The sequence below is a fragment of the Zootoca vivipara genome, chromosome 10 (assembly GCF_963506605.1).
Source record: "Zootoca vivipara chromosome 10, rZooViv1.1, whole genome shotgun sequence".
Lineage (NCBI taxonomy): Eukaryota > Metazoa > Chordata > Lepidosauria > Squamata > Lacertidae > Zootoca > Zootoca vivipara.
In genome coordinates, this window is record NC_083285.1 from 39,811,772 (window position 1) to 39,827,822 (window position 16,051).

At 45.1% G+C, this 16,051-nt stretch overlaps 1 protein-coding gene across 1 annotated transcript; it reads right to left on the reverse strand.

The window, feature by feature from the left end:
* Window positions 1–257: 257 nt before the first annotated feature.
* Window positions 258–6,253, reverse strand: LOC118091144 (G-protein coupled receptor family C group 5 member D-like). The gene is made up of 3 exons (XM_060279432.1): window positions 5,350–6,253; window positions 1,273–1,340; window positions 258–392 (listed from the first exon to the last, which is right to left on the reverse strand). The coding sequence occupies exons 1-3, from the start codon at window positions 6,251–6,253 to the stop codon at window positions 258–260; spliced, it is 1,107 nt and encodes a 368-aa protein (XP_060135415.1).
* Between the last annotated feature and the right edge of the window lie 9,798 nt (window positions 6,254–16,051).

A 16,051-nucleotide genomic window follows, 5' to 3' on the forward strand; every position in this document is an offset into this window, starting at 1 on the left:
AGGAAACTCCTGGTTGCCACCCCAATCTCTAGAATCACAAATAGGAAAGAATCTTCAAAGATCTCTGAAGTCAGAAGATCACAGTCATGTGACCCAAAAAAGAAAAGTTATGATGAGGGACAGAGGATTATGTTTGGAAGACTGTTTTAATTTATAAGCTGAGCTTAAAGTAGAGCAGGCTGGAGAAGCAGGAGCTGAAGGACAAAGGGAACAGCCATAATTCAGCAAGCCAGCAGACATCTCTTTCTGGATTCCACTCAATGGATGTCTGCTCTCGGTTCCTTGGCTTCAGCACACGCCACCACACTTGGCCTGTATGCTGGCTGCAGGGTTGCCCGAGGGATCTGGAAACATAGTTTGGATCCAAAGATCTGGAAAGGAAGGAGGATTTCCTGTCAGTTGTCCTGGAGAAAGTGGAAAGCCAACAAAGACTAAACCATTTATAAAACAGATAGCTGTCAAGCTTCAGATGATCCAACCCCCCACAGCAGGTTACCAGGAACAGATAAGATGAGGAAATGCTTACCAATGCTTTTTATTCCATATTCAGAGAAAGAGGCTTAAAAATTTTGCCTCTAGGAGTAATGTTGTTGCTCCGAGTGAAACCCCACCCCCTCCATCTCTCCCATTATACGTCATCCCTATGCTGGCTAATCTGTGCCTTCTGCTTCTGAGCTCTCTGATCTCCTACTTTTAATGCACGCCGGGTTCTGAGAGGGTGGGTCTGGAATGCTTTCTAAAGACACTGAGTCCGTCAGATGTCTCTCCTCTCGTGCTTCTTCTTCTTCTTCTTCCTCCTCCTCTCCCATTATTTCCCAGCTTTCCCCCTCATCTGCCCCTGACCAATGGCCTCCCTCAAACCCCTGTTGTAATTCTGAACTGTCTCCTTCTTCTCTGGAAGGGTCAGGCTGGAGAGGCAGTCTCGACCATTCCTCCTCTGACAATAGCCATGCCAGGAAGCTAGAATCAAAAGTATTCAAAACAAAAGAGCAAAAACAAAGCAAAAAGCTCACCCAAAGGGCGGTGGGGGAGGGAGCAGGTGGGAGGACCCAATATAGGAACCTGCTTTACACTGAATTACATTGAACATCTGGATCTGCATTGTTTACACTCTCAAGGGTAGCTGCTCTCCAGGGTTTCAGACTGGGGATTCTCAGCCCTACCTAGAGATGCCGGGGAATGAACCTCAAACCTTCTGCAGATATGCTCTTCCACTGTGACACCATGATTTGAGTACACCTGCCCTATTTTTCCAGCGAAATGCAGATTTACCTTTGACTGAAAGCGGTTCTCATTTGTGAGGAGCAAAACATCTTCCTCAGCTCCTTCTTTGTCCGGGGCTAATAAAAAAGGGTGGAAAAAACAGGAGGGTTAATGCCACGGAACTGACACTAGAAGCCTGGCAGGGTCTCCATTCAACCGAGATTGGGTAATACCGTGTTTCTCCTATTTTAAGACACGTCTTATATTTATTTTACTCAAGAAAAATAAGCATATGGCTTATTTTCAAGGGATGTCTTAAAATACACTGGGGGAAGACTGGGGGAAGAAGGTGAAAGGCTGTAGCAGGTAAACAGGGCTGGTGAAGAAATCTCAGCCTTTTACCAGGGGACGCTGTGGCTTTAAACCACTCCAAGAAGTGATCGGGTGGGTTTCCTCCCCGCCCTGCTTGAACAAACGTCTCCTCCCTGCTCCGTTGCCTCCCTGCTCCGTTGCCTCGCTTACCCGGGCTCCGGTGTCTGATTAAATGAGAAGGAAGTGTGGGAGTGAAGCTCTCCCTTTAAGAGGCAGCCTGCAAAGGCAATTTCAACAATTCGGCATTGCAGGCTGCCTCTTAAAGGGAGAGCATCGCAGCCTTCACTCCCAAACTTCCTTCTCGTTTAATCAGACATCGGAGTGCAGGTGGGGGGGGCAGGGAGGAAAAGAGGATCGCTGAAAAGGGGAGGGGGAGAAAGAAAGAAGGACGGGGCGGGGGAGGTTCGCGGAGGTGAGAAAGCGAGCGAGGCAACAGAGCAGGGAGCGGAAATCACAACTTAACTCCTCTTTCCTGGGAGTAAGTTCCATTGAACTCAGTGGTGCTTACTTTGGAGTAGAGGATGTATAGGACTGCCTTGCACACAATGACTTTAAAACTTTCAGCATTGCAGGATGGCATTCCACAGCTCTCGCTCTTCCCCTCTTGTTCACATAGGCAGACTGGGGATGCCGCCGCCGCAGCCAAACACCCATTAAAATCGGAGAGGGAGGAGGGGGAATCTTGAGAATCTGGGACCTTTCTCCCACCCCCTGACCAGCAAGGGAGGGCTTGTTTTCTTCTCTCTCTCTCTCTCTCTCTCTCTCTCTCTCTCTCTCTCACACACACACACACACACACACACACACACAGACATTCACTCACTCACTGTTTCTGCCTTCCGCCTCTCCAAACCAACTCTTCAACCCAGAAATCAAGGGGACGGAGGAAGCCAGCGAGATCCTCGGACTCGCTGCTGCTGGCTCCTGGAGGCAGCCTGCCGGGTCGGCGGCGCCCAGCAATACCACGCAGAGCTCCCCAAGCCTCCTGGAGCCAGCAGCAGCAAGAGGGCAGGAGGCTTGGGGCGCTCCGCGCAGCGCTGCTGAGCACCGACCCGGCAGGCCGCCTCCTCCTCCTGCCGCGGCCGTCGTGCTTGGTCCCGCTGGCTGGCTGGGGCGCTTGGCGGTCTTGCTCCGCGCAGCTCATGGGTATGGCTTATTTTTGGGGTATGTCTTATATTTCTTCAACTCAGGAAAATCCTGCCATGGCTTATTTTGTAGGGATGACTTAAAATATGAGAAACACGGTAACTTATGGGTAATAACAATTCCCAGTGCATGAGAGTGAGGCACACGAACCCCCCACCCCCCGGCAGTGTGTTTTTTGCCAGAAAGCTGCTCGCCAGTGACTGGCATTGGTGGTATAACTATTCGGGTAGCCTGGGTAGCCTGAGCCTCCTATCAGCATCAGTCATGGATCCAAAGAAGGCATCACTTCCAGGTTGGCAAATAGAATCAAAGTCCAAGCCCCAAACCAATAACTTAAGTACAGTAGATGATGAGCTCAAAACATGCCCTTCCTGATGACCTGTTCATTGAGCATTCAGCCTGATTTGTTTGAGGAGAGATTTGATTACATTGCACGAAGGAGACTTATCCCACACTTCCAAGTGCATTTCCCCGTCCCTTTCCTTATCATGAAACCAGGGGCGTAGGAAGGGTGGGCGGGGGGTGGGCTGCCCCGGGTTCCAATCTGTGCGGGGTGACAAGATGGCCCCTGCCTCCCCCCAGCTGTAGAGCGGCTGAGGGCGCGCGTAGTCCGTATGGGCGCCGCTTGTGCGGCGTCTGACAGGCTGCCTCTCTCCCGCAGCGTCCGTACAGTGGAATTTGCTACCAAGGAGTGGGGTGGAGTCTCCTTCTTTGGAGGTCTTTAAGGAGAGGCTTGACAGGCATATGTCAAGAATGCTTTGAAGGTGTTTCCTGCTTGGCAGGGGGTTGGACTGGATGGCCCTTGTGGTCTCTTCCAAATCTATGATTCTATTATTCTATGCCTCTTGCACAGCGACCATACAGGCTGCCACGCGCATGCAGTCCATACGGGATGCCGCTCATGCTACAGCCTATATGGACGCCGTGCAAGCGGCAGCCCATACAGCCATTGCGCGTGAGCGGCAGCCTGTACAGCCCGTAGCCCTGCTGTTGACCATTCTATGTTTTTTTTAAACAAGTTGGCTCATGTATATTTCGCTTTTTGAGTTGGGAGTGCTCAACCTGAGAAAAGGTGACTAGCCTCATGACAAAAGCCTTTAATTATATATCATGCACTGGCTCTATTTTACCAATGGAATTTGGGTAAAATTCTAAATGTATTGTCATCATAAATGGTTCTTTAAGAGAACTAAATATCCAACTTGCATTTTTTTTTACCTCTCTGATTTTCTTGTATTAGCAGGTTTTTCTTTCCTTACCATATTTACATGAATGTAATGCACCATCGAAACTAATGCGCACCACAATTTTCGAAACCTTGAAACCAAAAGCTTATTTGCTGGCAAATGAAATGTGCCATCAAATATAATGCACACCCTAATTTTTGCCACGTAATTTGGCCCAAAAAAGGTGTGCTTTATATTCACGTAAATACAGTTTTCTCTCTCACTATTTTGATTTTGAGAGAATGCATGTATAAGCATACCATATATTTTTTTTAAAATCCAAAGTATGCATACCTGGTGTTGTTATTGTTTCAAATGCACAAGTCAAAACAGTTAATGTTCTTATTTTTTTTAAGAGTGTTGCATCTAGACTAAAGGCCTATCCACTCCTCCGTTTGCCCTGCAGTGCTCCTGCTCCACTTCCCATGGGAAAAGCCACTCTTTAGCAATAAATGTGAACAAACAGCTATTGGGTTTTCTGCAGATTGCTGTTGGTTCCAATTTATGGCTAAAGAGTGAGTTTTCAGGGGGAAAGCAGAGCAAAACCACTCAGACTGTGCCTAGAAAGAGCGGGACAAGCGCAAAACCACTTGGACACATGCTTTCTAGGCACAGGATAAACAGAACTGTGCATGAGCCCTTAGTAAGTTAGTGATGCCTCAGCACAACTAACTTAAGTCCCATTGATTTCAATGGGATTAAGAGCTAATTTTCTCCTCTCTTTTTTTAAAAAGAGTTGGATACAGACAATGCTGGTCACATTTTAGGCCCATTGAAACCAATTGGACTTATGTTAAGCTACTCTAACTTAAATCTTATTGAGTTCAATGAGATTGAAGCAGGGCTTTATCCAGATGAACTACAACTCCCATCATCCCTGTGGTCTGTGTTGACTGCAGCTGATGAGTGTTGCAGTCCAGCAGCATCCGGAGGACCAGAGGTTCCTCATTTACAGCGCAAGCCTTGGTGAGTTAAAGTGTGACTTATTCCAAGTAAATGAGGACAGTAAGCCCACAACTAGCACACATTTAACTGGTGCAAATTCAGCTTTACATGCATAACAACAACAAAAAATTAATTAAAAAGGGGGCAGAAATGGGGGGAAAGACTTTGGCAGTCCCACCTGCCATTGAACCCAGTGGGTTTGGGCTATATGTGATTTTCGCTTTAGGTACGATTCCCAGAATGTAACCCCCGCATAAGTTGCGGGCCTACTGGACAGGATTTGAGCCTTAGTCAAGATTCAAACTATGGTAATTTTCTTTTGCATTTTCATATGCTAAAATTATACTAAATTGTAATCCAGTTGACTTCACCTCTGTATGTCTTAGCTTAAAATATCCCTGCCATTCTGGTTTTCTTGTTTACGCATCCACTTTTAGACACCAGAAGAGCTGCATACCTTGAGTGCTTGCTGCTTCAACGCTCTGTTGCGTGGTTGTGGTCTTCCAGGGATTTTTTCCTGGAGTCTGGCATGGGGTAGCAAGAAAGCAGATCTCAGGCACTGTGTACATCATCAGGAAAACCCATCCGTTCAGCACCAAAGCAACACCAATGAGTGGGTCATCCCACTTGCTTTGGGTACCATCGCCAGGGAAGCCACTGATGAACAGCACTGTGATCCACGCAGCCCAGATAGCTTTAGAGAAGAGAACGGTGAGAAAGATGTGCATCCCATGCCTCTTCCAGCCCTTGTGTGGTCCGCAGAAGGTGAACATGGAGACCACAAAGGTGAGGCCCATTAGGACGAGCACGTAGGTCGAGAGCATGACAAAGTCCTTGTTGCGTTGTTCTCTCCCCATCCTCCCCAAATCGATGCCATCTCTTCCGACTGTGATGAGGATGTATTTGACGGCGATGATCAACTGAACCGCAGTGAGGCCCAAAGTGTATACCAGCATTGAGCGTAGTGAAAAGGGCGCCTTTCCTCTCACCAGCCTGACGAGGTTCAAAGCATGCATCAGAAGGCAGGAGAAGCAGAGGGCAAAGAGGACCCCGTGTAAGATGAAGCGAGCGGGGCCAGTCTGCTTATTGAGCCGGATGATGAACACAAAGGTGAGGCTGAAGATTCCCAGGGTGCCCAGCAGGAAGAGGAGCAGAATGGGGGCCATGCTTTTCTTGGTCTTGTCTTTGACCATGCAGCTAAGGACGAAGAGTGCCAGCAGAAGCACCAGCGAGACCAGGATGCCTGTAGCAGCCACCGTCTCCAGACCGATGCCCCAGGCTTCGCAGATGTCACAGAGGAAATAATAATCGGAGTCAATGTCGCCGCAGCCTGGGGGAGGTGCCGTGGTGTTAGCAGCCATGATAAATGATGCAGCTGCCCTAAACTGAGGGAAGAAACTTGAGGGAAGGAAAAGAAAGAATTGTGATCAAATACCTTCATGCAACTATAGTCAGTGACCCAAAGATCTGAGTGCAATTACTGACACTGATGTGTAACGCTGTCAGCGGGCAGGTAAATGAATCTTAATTTTACTGTTGGGTAAAAATTAGCAGTGACACGAGGTGACTTTCAAAACACAAATATATTCCAGTTTTGTTTTTTCCATGGAGAGGGGGGTAGCCAACAGCCCTCCACCATCAGCCAGTCTGATTTACTTTTGCTTTGGGACAAAGGAGACTCTCTCTCCCCCCCCCAACAGTTCTGTCATCTCTGTTTTGCTCCCCGCGGCAGCCATTTAGTGCTAGCACCCACAGCATTTTTATCAAGATTTGTGGCAGCCGATTTTTTTATTTACAAAAAAAATGTTCTGTTTAAGGGTGGGGTGATCCAAGATGTGCTCAGATGTCCCCCCCCCCCCGCCCCCAGGGGAGCCTAGAGAGTTGCCCACACTCAAACATTTGGTGTTGCAGCTGAGGTGGCCTCTTCCACAACTGCCACCCCAGGGCTATTCAAAGACCATCTTTCTCTAAGGGGATGGGAGATCTAGTGTTGGAAAGGTCTTCTCCCTTGAAGCCTGCCTTTGCTGTTTTATTATATCATTGCAATTGATGCTTATTGCATTACTATGTCTATGTAAACTGCTTTATGAGGTTCACCTCATAAGATTCATATCTTAAATAAATATGCCAGCAGTATAAATGAATAGATTTATAACCATTATTGTTGTTGTTATTATTTAATACTTGGTGAGGGCCGTGCAGTTGCACACGCTTTGTACAGAAAAGAGCCCTTCAAATATGCCTTGAAGACTTAATTGTTCCACTTTTTTTACAATGCTTTTTATGCCATTTATTTCTAAACCTCGGTACTTCCTTATGATTCTGATTTTGTGTATTTTCTACAATTCAGGTATCCCTCCATTGGATTTCCTTTGGTTGTTTTCTGCTATGTGAGATCTATGCCATAAAACGCAACATATAAATATTTTAACTAAGCAAATTTGCCACCCTGTAATTGCAATCAGAATCTGTTACCTGAATCAACCATCTCACTCTGCCAAGTAATAGGTCAGATCCTGGTTTTCATCCTGCTGCAAATTATTTTTTGGGGTATGTATATCTTGTTCTTACCTTGTGGGAAATGCTTGGTAGCAGCTGTGTTCTGTATTCTTTTCTCTAGCCATTCATAGTTTGGTACCATTTTGGCAAAGCCAAACATCCTGGGTTGGATCTAGACTCTGTTAATTGAACTTAAGTCACATTGAAACCAGTGCGTCAAGTTAGTCTTGACTTAAGTCTAATTAATTTTATCTGAATGTGGCTAACTTAGTCTGGATTTAGCCTTTCACTCTGGGATAAATGTGCCCACAAGGACAGCTTTTCTAACCTGAGTGTTGCCACTATTTAACCTGGCAAATGATGGGCAGCCTCTCTCCATGCATTGATTCAATAGAGCAAACTAGGATAAATAAATCAATAACCTTTATTGCACTAGCCACTCCTTTTGGAAATTGTATATTTGTGGACATCTGATAAGACATTTATTGCCTATGAGGCTTGAAATCATATCTGGTATTGGGCTTGGGCTATGAAGACCTGGGTTCCAATCTTGCTTCACTACGAATCTCAATGGGTCGTAAACAACAGCCTGAGTTTTCAGAGTTGCACAAGGAAAAAAAACCCGCTATACATAATCCATAGTTTCTATATCTTCTCTTTAGCTGGAGAAGCTCTCTTCCTCCACCTAGATATTTTTTGAAATGGAAGGCAGTGCTGAGAAAGCAAAGTTGTACATATATGCATAATTCTGTATATCCAAAGAAAGGATGGGCAAACTCCTTCAGTGATACTTCATCTAGTTATTATGGAGAAGACTCCTAAAATGTGAATAGCCCCCAAACACCATGAGTGGAAGCAAGCAAGGCTATCTACCCGCCCACCCCCAGCACTGCTTGAGGCAGAAAGCCCCTCAGGTGAACTTTCATGACTTACCTTTGCTGTGTTCTGGCTGGGAAAAGGAGACCTTGGGGACTGGAGGGTAAGAGACAGGGAGCCCTTGATCCTGTCTGTCCTGGCAAATATACTGAGCCTGCCTGAGCTACACGTTGCGGGGAAAACAACATATCTATGACATTATTATTACTATTATCTTTGCTTTCTTTGGGGATCAAGAACACACTCCCAAGGCAGCTAAAAATCACAGGGAGACACACCTATTCAGGTTGATCCACCACCAGCTTGGTCATTGTCAGAAATAAACTCCTGGACCAGATATTCACTTAATGTCATTTTTTCCTCATGCATCAGCCAATCTTTTCATTTTTGTGGTTTTAATTCCCCCCCCCCCTTGCAATGCAGACACAGATTTCCGGCATGAAAAATGGTTTGAATCATTTGTGTCATGTGGACAGGTATACATTTCAATGCACTGGGAACTTCAGTGCACTGATTTGCAAGGCTATTACTTTTCTGTTACGGTTGGATCATTTACACAGTGGAGAAATTAAAAGGAAGGAGAAGCAAAATAAAGAAGAATGAAATTCATTTTTAAAAAATTTACAACCAAATTTCTAGGCTAGTCACCTGCCAAGAAGGCCCTCAAAGTCGCTTACAGTGCAAGGAATTGGAAAATTGAAGATATCCCTACGGTGGACGACTGGCAGATGAAGCTGATAGAATTCATGGAACTGTCCGAGCTGACTGGGAGACTCCGGGACCGGGGGAAGAATCGGTGGAAGAAAGAATTTGGAAGAAATTTAAAGTTTATTTAGAAAGGAATTGCAAGATTAGTAGTTTTTAGCAAAAGATTTGGAAGTAAAAGAAGGTTGTAGAAGATTGTGAGTTAAGTTTATTATGTATTAAGATTTAGTTAAGTGTTGTTATTGTATTGAATTTGGAAAGTACTAAGGAAGTAAGATAAGGAAACGTAGTTGGGAGGGAATGGAGGAAGTCGATAAAGATTCGTGATATAAAATTGATTTGATATTCTTTTTTATAGTAATATTGGTGTTTTGTTTTGTTGTGTATGTTCTGTGTTTCTTTTTCTGTTTTTCTGTTGTGTCTTTATAAAATTAATAAATATATATTAAACAAAAAACAAAAACCAAAGTCGCTTACAGCACACCATTAAAAATACACTGGGCATAAATCATAACCACCATGGATGCAGTGCTTGTGCACAGAGACTATCAGAGCCCTTCTGATAAAAATTGCCAATTAGGGGGAGGGTGACCAAGGCAATTTGTGCCCTGGCTGCAAGCCTGATTGAAAAGGATTTAGATAATCTGCTTCATCCAAAAGTACCTGAGGATGATACAGCATCACTTGCTCAAACGCTTTGGCCAGAGATCACCCATTTTATATCAGAGGAAGTCTGCTTTATCATACGATTACTTCCTGGAAAGCAGATGGCATTGCTTTTCCCTGTAAAGATGTGTTAACGACAATCAAAACTGAACAGCTTCCCTCAACAGACCTTCACCCGCTGAGATGAGCAGTGGTCAAGTGGACACATGTATGATGAAGGAGCACCAAGTACTTAGCCTGTACCCTCAGATGTTAATGACTGAAACTCACCCGAAACAAACAAGACAAGAAGAGGCTCTGGATACGCCTCATAGATTCTGTTCCTAAAGTGGATTCCAGGTCAGAACAGCTCTGAGCCGTTTTATCAACAAAGTATTCCAGAAAATTGTCACAGCATGCTACGGAGTATTCTAATGGCCCCATGACCTGATTGAAGTATTCATATTTTCACTTAGAAAAGCTCTGCTAGATGAGATTGTGCAAACACACTTGTGGCGAGAGGAGGGGAAGGTTCAGAAGAGGGCAACTTAAATGATGACAGGTATGGAGCTACTCTCCTGTGAGGAAAGGTTGCAAGATTTGGGGCTTTTTACACGAGGGAAAAGGTGAGAAAGAGGGGACATTGTCAAGGCATAAAACATTATGCATTGTGTGGAGAATACGGATAGAAATTCTTTTGTCCCTCCCTCATATGACCAGAACTCAGGGACATCAAATGAAGCTGAATGCTAGAAGGTTCTAGACAGATGAAAGAGCAGCTATGGAACTCATTCCCACAAGAGGTAGTCGTGATCATCAACCTGAATGGCTTTAAAAGAGGATCAGACGAATTTGTGGAGAAGGCTGTCAATGGCTGCTAGCCATGATGATTATGTTCTGTCATGAAGCAGTACATCTCTGAATACCAGTGGCTGGGAATCACAAATGGGAAGAGTGCTATTGCTCTTGGGTCTTGCTTGCAGGCTTTCCATAGGTTTTCTGGTTAGCCACTGTGAGAATAGACTGGCATTAGATGGGCGCTTGGTTGGCTCCATCAGGCTCTTTTTATGTTCTTTTTTTAGCACCAGGTAAATCTGGTCAGGGAGATAGAATCCTGGTGGACTTCAGAAGCTCCACCTCCCTCTCTATTGCTCTTGTACAAAGTGCCCACTGGACACAACTGGGTCCTCCTTGTCTCACTGAGCCAAAGCTTCCTAACTGACAGCCTGTGTGGTGCAGTGGTTAGTCCTGGGACTTAGCTACATTAGTCCAGAAACAGTGTTTTAAATGCGTTATAAACATGCAACACCAGATGGCGCCAGAGAGCAAAAAAAATGTCTAGGCGATTGTCCATAGCGTTTTTTTTCTTTTGTTATAACGATTTAATTTCTGACATATTTATAGCGTGTGTTTTTTCTTTTCTTTTGTGTAGATCCACCCTCGGACTGGGACCTGGGAGGCCAGGGTTTAAATCCCCTCTCAGCCACAAAGCTCACTGGGTGATCTTGGGTCAGTCACTGCCTCTCAGCTTTGTTGTTGTTGTTGTTGTTGTTGTTGTTGTTGTTGTTGTTGTTGTTGTTGTTGTTAGGTTCTTCTTCTCCTCATTTAATCCCGCACAACAACCCTGTGAGGTAGGTTAGGTTGAGAGGCAGCGACTGGCCCCCAAGGTCACTGAGTGAGCTTCATGGCTGAGGATTCGAACCCTGATCTCTGCCTCTCAGCCTAATTTACCTCACAGGGTTGAGGAGGGGATTAAATGATACCAGGGAGAACTATGTATACCACCTTGAACTCCTTGGAGAAAAAGGTGGTATATAAATGCAAAATTCACTTAATGATAATGTGTATGATTATTTGTCGCTATAAAAGGTAATACGGTATATTATATAAATAAATCACTGCCCCGAGCAGAGCTTTTGCTGCTTTTTGAAACTGAAAAGTTGAACTGTAATGTCGCATTAACCTAGTTGTGTGAGCTTTATGGAACATTTAATTATACCTCAGTTAAATGATGTTACATTTTTGGAGAAGGGATTTGAACTGTCCGTTAGAGGTTGATTAAGAAAGAGCTTCCCTTACCATGCTTGCCAGAAAGAGGATTTAAGAATTTTTCAATCTTTGATTAAAGCAGTAGAGTCCGTAGGGCCCATGCTGCAGCAAAACAACAACCCCAAAACTGACACACACCACATTTCTTCCCAATTTGCATAGGATTTCTTGTTCAGCTTCCTAGAACCTGACCCATCCCAGGGCCTCTTTCATCATCTACAGTATTAGTCTTGCCAACCTTGCATTTCATCAAAAAGGTGATTTAGTGCTATTTAAATAAGAGGATGTTTCAGTGACTTACTCATACGGAAAATATGGAACAGCTGCAGATGGGTAGTAGGGAGAGGACTGTTTCCAAGCTTTATAGGATTGTTTCTGTAAATAATGGGATAGAATAATAAACTATAGCATATACTGTACACACAAAAGTAAAGGTACTCAACTGATTTTGTACCCCCAGAAATGAGGGAATCAACCACAGTTTATGCTTACTGTTCCCAGAAATCCTTAGCACAGGAGTAGCCAACCTGGTCGATAGCCATTGGGATGATGGGAGGTGAAGTCCAACATCATCTGGGGGACATCCCATTCGACTGCTTCAGCCTTAGTGCAAGCTGATACCTGCACAACACCTAAAATATCTTCTCCCTCCCTCCATCCTATAAGATGCGGCCAAAGAAGACTTTATAATCAGCCTGATATTTTCTTGGTTTACCATCTTGTGTGAGGGAAGCGTTCTGGAGAACACAAAAGTTTGCACCCTGTTTCACAATAAAGGCATCGCCCGAATATGGGCTGTATTTTATGCAGATATGCGTAGAATTAATTCTTCTATACCCTGCTAAAAATCAGATACGAGTTTACACAGGCTGATGTCTTCAAGCAGGAGAGCCTGAAGGATTAGAGGACAAAAATTCAGTAATACCACGACCCGTTCAACACAATGTGTTTCATTTTGCGATAAGCAGAAAGGTTATGAATGGGCTGACAAAAATGGTTTGTTGCTGGCTCGAAAACTCGGCAAAGATGGAGTACCCAGATGCACACCGCTCCATCTAGTTCTGTCAAGGACGCCATTGTTACCAATGATCCTGATACAATAAATTAGGTTTCTGAACAGCTTTATAGTAGCTGTTATACATCTCTGGCTACTTACAGTCCAGTTAGAACCAAAATGCTTGGAGATAGATGTACTTGAAATGCTCTTTCTGAAGAGCAAGCAGATGCACTTGATAACCCTATTGCAGAAGAGGAATTGCTGTGGCTACAGCTCCGGTCGGGTTACAGTCCAGCAACCCTTGAGGCAGCCTTCCAAAGCCCAAGCGACCATGAAAATTGATCAACCCAGGCACAAAATCTGCTCAGCTGCCCTTTACCCCAGTAACCGAGTGAGAATGAAAATGATGAAAGCATTCCACCTGGTCGGCTAGTCCCTCTTTCAGCAGCAAAGCTTCCCCATCTGATTGGAAGACGCAGAGAGTCACCTCTTAAGAACGTTTAATTCCGTGTTCCCTGAATGCTTCCCTTATCCATCAATTATGAAGGGTTGATTAAGTTGATTGATGACACGGAGAACGAGCCTAGGAACAAATACTGTGACTGCAAAGAAGAGCAGCTGACAGCCTAATCCCGAGCATGTTTACTAAGAAGTGCGGCCTGAGCAACTTGATGTCAATTCCCAATTGTCCTAAATGTTCAGCAATGCTTGATTAAAGGCCATTGTCCATAATTAAGAGGACAGCCTTTGTAACTTATCCAATATCAAAATAAGCTCCAATAAACAAGAGGGGAAGACTCGAGAGCAACAGAAGCAGGCACTCCAAGCAGCCTTTGGAAGGCACAGCCTGGAAGACTCCTGCTACTCCCCAGAAGAGAAGGAGATGAGTCGGGGTGACTATCACCCTACTGAGGGGAATAGAGGCAGCAGTGTGTGTGGAGGAAACAGGATGTCATGGGAGGTGTGCTGTCTTCCAGGTGCAAAGATTCACGATGTGACGGAGACGTTGCCAAGTCTTATAAAGCCCACTGACCACTACCCCTTCTTTCTGATTCATGTGGGTACAAATAATGCTGGGTACATAGCCTGCAACACATAGCAAGGGACAATGAGACACTGGGCAGGGAGCTGAAGAGACTTGGGGCGCAGGTAGTATTTTCATCACTTCTTTCTGTTGAAGGCCGAGGCGGAAAATACTTGAGGTAAACCACTGGCTACACAGGTGGTGTCGTCGGGAAAGATTTGGCTTATTGGATCATGGTCTCCACTTCCTTGAGGTAGGACTTCAGGCGAGAGATGGGCTGCACCTCACAGCAGTTGGCAAGAATGTGTTTGCCAAGAGTCTTGAGAATCTGATCAGGAAAGCTTTAAATGAGATATTGAGGGGGAGGGAGAAAACAATATGAACGACAAAAGAGTACTTGTTAAAGGTTCCCTGTCATCCTGGGGAAAAGTGACAAGTGGGGTGCTGCAGGGCCTGTTGTTGTTCAACATCTTTATAAATGACTTGGAAGAAGGAATTGAGGGGATGCTCATCAAATTTGCAGATGACACCAAACTGGAAGGGGTAGCCAAAGCCGCAGAAGACAGAATCAGCATTCAAAATGATCTTAAAGGATTGGAGAACTGGGCACAAGCTAACAAAATGAATTTCAATAGGGACAAATGTAAAGTTCTGCACTTAGGCAGGAAGAACCAGATGCACAAATATAGGATGGGGGACATCTGGCTTAATAGCAGTACATGTGAAAAGAATCTAGGAGTCTTGGTGGACCACAAGCTTAACATGAGTCAACAGTGTGATATCAGCAGCAAGAAGCTAAAGCTATTCTAGGCTGCATCAACAAAAGTATAGTGTCCAGTTCAAGGGAAGTGCTAGCACCACTCTATTCTGCCTTAGTTAGACCTCACTTGGAATACAGTGTTCAGTTCTGGGCATCACAATTTAAGATGGATGTTGACAAGCTGAAACATGTGCAGAGGAGGGGCAACCAAGATGATCAAGGGTCTGGGAATTAAGCCTTACTAGGAGTGCTTGAAGGAGCTGGGTATGTTTATCCTGGAAAAGAGGAGATATGATAGCCATCTTCAAATATCTCAAGGGCTGTCACATGGAGGAAGGAGAATGCTTGTTTTTTCCTGCTCTGGAGAGTAGGACTCAAACCAATGGCTTCAAGTTGCAAGAAAGGAGATTCCGACTAAACATTCGGAAAAACTTCCTGACATTAATAACTATTCAGCTGTGGAACAGACTCCCACCAGAGGTGGTGGACACTCCTTCCTTGGAGGTTTTGAAACAGAGGGTGGATGGCCATCTGTCAGCTTTAGCTGAAATTCCTGCATTGTAGGGGTTGGACTAGATGACCCTTGGGGTCCGTTCCAACTCTAAGATTCTATTATTCTAACCGTTTCTTCCCAAGCAGATCAGGAGGAGGGGAAGGTCTGGTCTTTCTGTGCCAAACAAGGACAGCGAAAGGGATTTAACCTAGTGTGATGATGTGGGGTGAGGGGCAGGGGATGCTGCAAAGCAGAGGATGTACTCAGATATTGAACATGTTCATCCCCATTGCATAAGCCCAACCTGTGCAATCCCTGGCCTGCGTGTGTTTTGCAAACCTAAATGCGTAGAGCCAAAGGCCCTGCCTCTTTTCTGTTCTATGTTTCATTTTGTTTTACATCAGCACCACTTGCTTAGGGAACTGAAAAGGGATGGGAAAAGCTGCATATTCTCTAGCGAGGCTTTTTGTTATGTTTGCATAAGAGCTGTGCAAAGGTTGTGAGGAAGGCAGAGGCTTATTACAGTGACGGATTCTAGTAAATCCCCACCTTCACACCATAAGGGCACAGACGTAGCAGCAAAGAACAGAAGCGCATTGTAGACAAAAGCCAGTTGTTTCTTCTCTCTGGGGAAATCTAAAAATGTAAGGATAGTTCTGATGGATCGTGCAGGGGTCCGTCTAGCATTCTGTTTCTAGGCATGGCCAATCAGATGCTTCCTGGGAGTCCATGAGCAGGGCAAGGCAGCCACAGTCCTTCTCCATTGTTTGCATCTTCCCAGAAGCTGGTATTTTGAGGATGCTGCACCTGGAACAAGGAAGTGCCATTTAGCTACCCTGGTTGTTAGCCACAAGTAGACTTGCCCCCCAAGAAATGTTTTTATAATCTTGCTTTAAAGCTAGTGGCTATCACCATACCTTGTGGCAGTGAATTCCGTAATAATGTGTAGTTGGGAGAAATTTAGGGGTGCAGGTGGCACTGTAGGGGTGCGGGTGGCGCTGTGGGTTAGATCACTGAGCCTTGGGCTTGCCAATCGGAAGGTCGGCGGTTCGAATCCCCGTGACAGGGTGAGCTCCTGTTGCTCGGTCCCAGCTCCTGCCAACCTAGCAGT